A 7,344-nucleotide genomic window follows, 5' to 3' on the forward strand; every position below is an offset into this window, starting at 1 on the left:
CAAGTGTGCAGGTGGGGGTATGTGCACGTGGGTTTGGGTGGGGATGTACACAGATGTGGACGTATACATGTGGATGTGTGTGGGTGTGTGCGCGTGCACACACACACACAGGCAAACGCACCCTACTCAGGGGAGGTGCACCCTGCGGTGGGCACGGAGACCCCTCCCCACCGCTCTGTGCAGGCGCCGCAAACCCCTGGGAGAGGACCAGAGGGCAGTCAAGGGCTGGTGTCGCGTTGGTGGGAAGTGCACACATCCCGTGGCCGGACCGCCCGCGCCCCACGCTCGGATGGGCCCCTGCCTCAGGACAGCTGCGCCTGGGCTCTGTGCTTCCCCGACCCCGGCCTGCCTGGCCCCGAGGGCTGCATGCGGTCCAGCCGGGAGTGCACCCGGCCGCGTGGACCTTACCAGCCCGCGAGGAGGTTCCGGCCCAGCCTCTGGGCAGAGCAAACACTTCGGGACGGTCGGGGCCACTGGACTACCTGCTGGGGACTAACTTCCTGCCTCAGAAGAACCACCGTGTTTGGAGAAAGAATAAGCAGCCGTTCAGAGGCGCTGCCCTCAGCTGCCCGCAGGAGGGAAGCAGGAGCCAGAAGGTGTCTGTGGGCCCCCAGCTCTGTGGCCGGTGTCCCGGGCAGGGTTCCAGGCCGACCGTGGGTCCACAGCGTGTCCCACTTCTGCCTCCAGAGCCCCCGCGGCTCCCAGGCCCCACGAGCACAACGGCCCCGAGAACTGGTGAAGGGGTGCCCAGGTCAGTGCCGCCCACCGCCCGAGAACGCGTGCGCCGACTGGACAGACCGAGAGCTCCAGGCAGGTAGGCAGTCCGGGCCTGGACACGGATCCGGGACAGCTGGTGTCCACGCATTTGGAAAGGTAAGTGGCCGTCATCAGGAGCCAACACGGGCCCATAGAAAGGCAGGCACGCCCGGCTACACTCATTTCCTTTCCGGACGTGCTGGCTGGTGGGGTGGGTACTGCGGGGCCTGTGGGGCCTGGCCGGCTGCTCCCGGCTCCCCGATGGGACACCGGGCTGGCCCGGTGCCGCATCGCTGCCCTCTGCTGGTGGATGGCAGGTGGACTGGGCCGCCCCGGCCCCGGGCAGAGAAGCCCCCCCTGGTCTCCCCCGAACCTCTGGCAGCACCTTCCCTCCCTGGAGACTCCCGGCCCCTCCTCCCGGGGCCCTAGGTTGTTGTCACCACCGCGGGGGCCGCCTCCACTCACAAAAGCAGCCTCGGAAACAGACGCTCTTTTCTGGAGCCTTCCAGGGAAGCTCTGAGAGTGGCTGCTCCCAGCCCTGCCCGCCACGCAGGACGCCTGGTGGACCGTGCTCTTCCATCGGCAGCCCCCCCCCGGCCCTCCTCCTGCTGATGTAGTCTGTTCGCACTTTCCACCCCAGGAGGGTCAGGACCCCGCCCGCCCCCACCCTTCAGCAGGAGCCCGTTCTCTGCCACGTGGATGACCACGGCCTCACCCTCACAGCAGTCTGTAAAGGAGGCGCTGGGTGGCCAAGGGTCTCATTTGCCATCTGCAGAGGCCAAATGAGCCCTCGGGGGTGCCCTGGACCCCACGTGCAAGGACCCCCGGCCAGGGCAGCCCCCAGCCTGGCGGACCAAGCCCAAGGCTCCGCGGTTACACAGAGTGTGTCCCGTTCCGGCCTCCGACGGGGGGCTCCGGGGTCAACATTCCAGTGCCATATCCTCAGCGTTTTCTACAAACACCCACAGAACCCGCTGAACGGGGCCATGTCCACCTGGGCTTGAGCGCAAGGCCACTGAGGGTCAGGTCGCTGCTCGGCCTGCTTCTCTGTCTCACCAAGCAGGGTGCCCATCACAGGGCCTGGGAGGGGCTGGAGGGGCTGAGGGGCAGGTTCTTCAGGGAGCGACAGCTGGACGAGGGGGAGATGTACCGGCTGCTCCGAGGAGGTGCTTAAGGAGGCTACGCTGTGGCCAACGACCCCCACCCCACCCCCCCCACCCCCATCCACGGTCGGGGACGCCAGCGACACTGCACCTCCTTCTTCGGCCCTGCAGGGGGCTGCGGTTTGTGTTTGTCCCACGTCAAGACTGCTGACACTGGCCCTGAGCAGGCCCAGCCGGCTTCAAGTTATACGTGGACCAGACACGAATTAGGACCCGGCTGGAAATCGACCGCTGGTGGTGGGTGTGACCGTCCCCATCCTGCAGCACCATCCACACGGCCTCACCTGTCCAGCCCCAGCCCCACGCACAACGTGGCTCATGCACCAGACTCCAGAACACGGGAAGCCAGACACTGCCGTAGACAGCAAGGCACCTAAGAAGCAACAGGTCGACGGGGGAACCAGCCGGGGCTCCGCCACTGAGGCCGCCGGTCCAGCGAGGACGGGAAATCACAATCAGACCCTGCGTCAGTAGGCGTGGCTTCCCCTGCACCGAGCAGTCGTCTACACCTGTTGCGGCTCCCTCGCGTGCACACCGGGCCTCAGGCTCCCCTACTCCGACGGGTCCTCGCTCCGGCTCCGGCCACGCGGTGTGGCCCTGTTTGTGTGCGTCTCTCCTGCTCTTAGCTGCCCTCCCCTCCCCTCCTCCAGTGTCTGCCTCCCCGGTCTATCTGCGGAGGCTCCTTCTGTGTGTGTGCACGACATCACTCACCTGCAAGTCTGCATCCGGACCGTCGTGGTCCCGGCACCTGGGCGGACAGCTGGTTCCCCGCCCTCCCCTTCCCTTTGTGGTGTCTGAGCTCTGTCCGCATCGATATTTGCAGAGTTGCCTGTAGCCCCGCGTAATACTTCACAGCATGAAGCCACCTCCCCTTGTTGTTCTGACCCCCGCTTCTGACGTTTTATTATCATATTTTTGAGACAGAGCGTGAGTGGGGGAGGGGCGGAGGGAGGGGAATAGAGGATCTCCAGCAGCCTCAGCGCTGTCCGCACAGAGCCCGACGTGGGGCTCAGACACACGAACTGGGAGATCATGACCTGAGCCGAAGTTGGGCGTTCGACCGACCGGGCCCCCCGGGGAGCCCCGTTTTCCAGCCCTCTCAATGGCCACTTAGGACAGCTTCTCGCTGTGCGGACATCGCCCTGCACTGTGTGCTCTCGTCTGGGAGACTCCGGGGCACACGTGGAGCCCTGGGATGGTGGGGCGTCGGGAACACGCAGATCTCCCTAACTACTGCGTCACAAATCGCTCTCAGGTGGTCCTGTCTTCATTTCGGACGGAAAGACCGAGGCCGCAAGCAGTGGGGTGACTCACCCCAGTTTGAGAACCTGACTTGCAGCCCGGGCCCCACCGCCCCCCACCTCCGCTGGGACACGAACTTCATCTCCCTCCCCCATATCTGAGCACAGTGGTGCCCACCGGGAGCCTCCCAGGACGGTGCTGGGGAAGGAGGCGGGAGGTCTGAGCTCCGGAGGGAGGGGGCTCCTTCGCGGCGGGAACAAACCCTGGCGGCCCGGTCGCCGCGTGCGGCTCAGGTGCGGCGCGCACTGGTTTCGGCTCCGGGGAGCACCCGCTGCTGGGGCTCACGGGGCTCGGATGAGCCAGAACAGGGTCCCTGGGGGAGGGAGCCCCGGGGAGGGGGGGGTCATCCTGTCCACCCCTCTGCCCCCAGAGCCTAGGCCGGGAGCTCTTCCTGGGGCCGCTCTCGTCACCCTGTGAGCACAGCAGCAGCAGATACTTTCGGTGTGGTTCCTGTGCCCCCAGCGGCCTTGTTCTGTCCAAGCAGCATGAACCCTCCCACTTCGCAGACAAGGAAACTGAGGCTCAGAAGCTACCCATCTTTCTTTAGGCCCTGAGTGGTGGACCGGCCCGCCCCCTGGCGTCCACGCCCCCCCATCAGCACGTGGGGGAGGCTGGGCAGGTGGGGCCGCCCCGGCCCAGGAGGGGCCCTGTCCCCGCAGACCCTGCCGCACTGTGCACCGATGGCGAGAAGGCCAAATTTTACGAGGCTCTAAGAGTGAATTGACGGCACTCATTACGGACATACTAGATTACCCGCGGAGTGAAAAGGCACCCCGGGGACCCCGGGCCGTGCAGCCTTCGGCGAGGATGGGAACGGCCCCTCTGAGCTGCGGCAGTGAAGCACGTGCCCATTCGGTTACCAGCCGAGGGGCTGCGGTCGCCTGGAGCTGTCCGGGGCTCACGGGGTGGGGGGGCTGAGGGTGAAGGAAGAGGCGTTCCAGAAATAAAATCCCTTTTTCATGTAAATCAGCTGCCGAAGGCAGAAAGCAAAGCCCTGCAGTGGGCAGTGTCGGGAAGGCCAGGGGCTGCGGAGGAGGCCACCCGCTGTGCTCCTGCTCAGACTGGGGTCTCGGGGAGGCCAGAAATCTACGTCCTCTGTGCCAGCGAGGAAGGGGGTGTGGGAGTCGGAAGGACCCCAGGCCCCACTCAGGGATGCCCCATGCTCAGTGGGCACGTCTTGCTGCACAGGTTGGGACGCTGCGCCCAGGTTCCGGGGAGTCAGACGGGGCTCCTAGCACTGGGCTCTCTCCTCACACCCCGGGGAGCCCCTTCTGCTCTGTCCTCGTCCTGCCCCCCGCTGGCAGGAGCAGCAGTGAGTGCCTGCTTACACAAACAGCACGCGGCGCAGGCGGTGTGCACAGGGCACGGGCACGCACACGGCAGGGTGCTTCCTGACCCCGTAGGCACACGCTCAGGCTCTCAGGCAGAAGGGGAGTTTCCTAGGGTCTGAGAGACCAAAGGAGGCTTCGCTGACTAGTCTGGGGGGCAGAGAGGAACCCAGGCTGCTCAGAGCCAACACCGTAAAGCGCAGCAGCCGACTCCCCCGATGGCCCCCGTCTACACCACAGGTGCCCGCGCTGCTCACGGGGCCCCCACCTCTGCTTCGCTCATTCAGGCCCGGCTGGTTGGCCGAGCCGGGACACGTGAGCTCTCCCGGCTTCAGGGACGGTAGCGGGAGGCGAGTGGGCCTCACGGGTACATTGTCAGGACAGTGGGGGTCCCGCACGCTTCGGAGGGGAGGCCGCATGCTGAACTCCAAGCTCCGTAGACGCTGGGCCCCTGTGACCCCCAGAGCTCGCTCCTGAGGCCCCGCAAGAGCGAAGGGCTCCCGAAACCTTCTGGAGGGCGTGCGATCTGCTGTCGGGGCGCGTGAGCGGGGCTGCTGGACGCATGGGGTCCGGGGGGCAAGTGGCTGCAGACGGTTTTACGCGTTTCGGCGTCCCGTTCTTTCATACTCGGGGAGTAAGGACACTTGCGACCGCGTCCAGCTCTGTTTCGAGCTGCACAGAGTAAAACTTCCCCTGCGATGTGGCCACGCGGCCATGGCACCCCTGCGTGTGGGCCTCGCCTCCCTCCAGAGGCTAGGACGACAGCGTCCTCACTGGCAAAAAGTCACACCGCACTGTCCTCGCGAGGCACCCCCGCTCAGCGGCCCCGCATCGGGGATCTCTTCGCGACACCGACGCGCGTGTTGGCTGGCTCTGTGGGCCTTGGGTCACACCGGGCAGGTAGAAAGTCCATCACCGGGAGCTGACACGAGAGCAAGCCAAGAGGGTGCCCGTGGGGCCCGCAGCCTCAGCACGTGCCAGGCTGCTCGCCCCCACGGATTCCCTCTGTGCCCCGTGTCCACACTGGGGAAGTGAGGCTGATCCCCACTGTGAAAGCCCGTGCCTGCAGACCCCACATGTTTGTCAGGGCTGGGATCTGTGAGGACGGACTGGGACCCCGGGGCGAGGGCAGTCTGGGGCGCAGGACCAACTGGGACGCCGGGGCGGGGGCGGCCTGGGGCGAATCCACCCCCCCACCCCCCGCCATTGTGCTCCGGCGCGCGGGCCTGGCCTCCACTGTCCCTGCGTCCCCGGTGCAGGCAGTGAACCTGCGTGAATGTTAGTACAAACTGCCCATCTTTCTGAGGTGCCCCCGGCAGGTCTGCCCTCGTGGCCGTGCGGTCCTGAGGCTCACGTAGCGGGGCCTCGCTTCCCCTAAGGGAAGCTGTCCTCACCTGTGGTCCATCCGTCCGGCGAGTGCATGATGCAGGTGGGTGAGAGCTGGCGGGTCAGAGCCCCGGGGTCAGGCTGGAAAGGGCCTGTGACAGCCCAGCCCGCTGCCCAGCTCCCCTGGGGACCGTGGGGCCTTGGCTGCTGCTGTGCAGCCCGTCACCAGCTGGGGGTGCTGCCTGAAAAGGCCGCCTCCAGGACGAGAGGAGGAGACCAGGGCAGCGCTGGGAATGCGTGTGTCACTGAGGCCACCGGGCGAGGAGCAGCTCAGCAGGACCCGGTGGGGGCGGCGAGGCCACAGGGGCGCCCGTGTGGCGTGGGCACGGGCTGCCCCTCGACTTCGGGGTGGAGCGGCTCCTGGTGCTGGCTGGGGGAGGGGCCTGGATAGATGCCAGGGCCCTGCAGGCCGCCTCAGGCAGTGGACGGTCACCTCCTGGCCGCTTAGGCCCCACCTCGCCGGGATGTGGCTCCACCCGTGAAACGTGTTAATGATCCCCGCCTCGGTGTTTGCGTCAGAAATGGTGAGGCTGCTGGAAACCAGGCACCCAGGACGTGGGGGACGGCAGCCGCCACCCTCCCTGGGCTGCGCTCTGGGTCCAGCTCCGGTAGGGAGGCAGGGGCTCACCCGGGCGGCTGGGCCGTCTGGGCTGGCGGGAGGCTAGGATGTGCGAGCCCAGGACTGAGCAGGGTGCCCGGCACAGAAGGACCGCGGTGCCTGCCGGCCAAAAGAGGCCGCATCCACGGGTGACGTCTGCTAAGGCCTGTGGCCCGACTAGGAATCATCTGCTTGAGACACAGACAGAAAGCAGAGGTGGGGCTGGAAGTCAGAGGGACGCTCGGCGAGTTTGCTTCGTCACTGTGTCTCTAGGCCCCCAGGCGGACCCGTGCAAGCGTGCCCCAGATGCGTCTCTGTGCCCCGGGCCTGGCAGGGTTTCCACTGCGTGCCTCAAGGAAGCGGTCCAGCCACGGTCTGGGCTGGAAGGTGAGGCAGGGAGAGACATGGGATCGCCAGCAGAGGACGCAGAGGAGGAGCAGGGCGACAGGCAGGCCCCTGGGAACTGAGGCCACGAGGCCAGCCTCCAGGCTCCCTCCTGTAAGGGTCCTGGAAACACGCCTGAAGGTTGACATCCACCCACAGCTTACTGTCTGCCACGTGTGTGCGTGGAATCACTTCCCTTAATCCTCCAGTAGCCTGAGTCCCAGATCGGGAAACTGAGGCACGGAGGTCCCAGAGGAGCTCACGTCATGGCTCTGGACCCTCCACGAGCCCAGATCTGCAGGCACACAGGCCGGGTGGGGAGAGACAAAGGACATGTGAACTGAGGGCGTACAGCAGGCGGGGGGGGGTTCCTCTGAGCCTGGGCTGATGACCCAGAGCCCCCGGCAGAGGCTGGGAGAGAGGCAGC

The 7,344-nt window shown here is 66.4% G+C and overlaps 1 protein-coding gene across 1 annotated transcript; it reads left to right on the plus strand.

Moving 5' to 3' along the window:
* The first annotated feature begins 6 nt into the window (after positions 1 to 6).
* LOC121016085 (uncharacterized) lies at positions 7 to 3,170 on the plus strand. The gene is made up of 2 exons (XM_040453530.1): positions 7 to 596; positions 688 to 3,170. Exons 1-2 carry the CDS (start codon positions 54 to 56, stop codon positions 1,183 to 1,185), a joined length of 1,041 nt encoding a protein of 346 aa, XP_040309464.1. The 5' UTR covers positions 7 to 53; the 3' UTR covers positions 1,186 to 3,170.
* The last annotated feature ends 4,174 nt before the right edge of the window (positions 3,171 to 7,344 follow it).

This window comes from Herpailurus yagouaroundi, unplaced genomic scaffold (genome assembly GCF_014898765.1).
Source record: "Herpailurus yagouaroundi ecotype Mexico unplaced genomic scaffold, PumYag 208, whole genome shotgun sequence".
NCBI classification, from domain to species: Eukaryota; Metazoa; Chordata; class Mammalia; order Carnivora; family Felidae; genus Herpailurus; species Herpailurus yagouaroundi.

What these genes read in the sequence shown, in the direction of transcription:
- LOC121016085 (XM_040453530.1), top strand. Translation starts at nt 54, where the DNA reads ATGTGGACGTATACATGTGGATGTGTGTGGGTGTGTGCGCGTGCACAC. An exon ending in AGGGAAGCAGGAGCCAGAAG is followed by an intron (nt 597 to 687) that starts GTGTCTGTGGGC and finishes TTCTGCCTCCAG; the next exon opens with AGCCCCCGCGGCTCCCAGGC.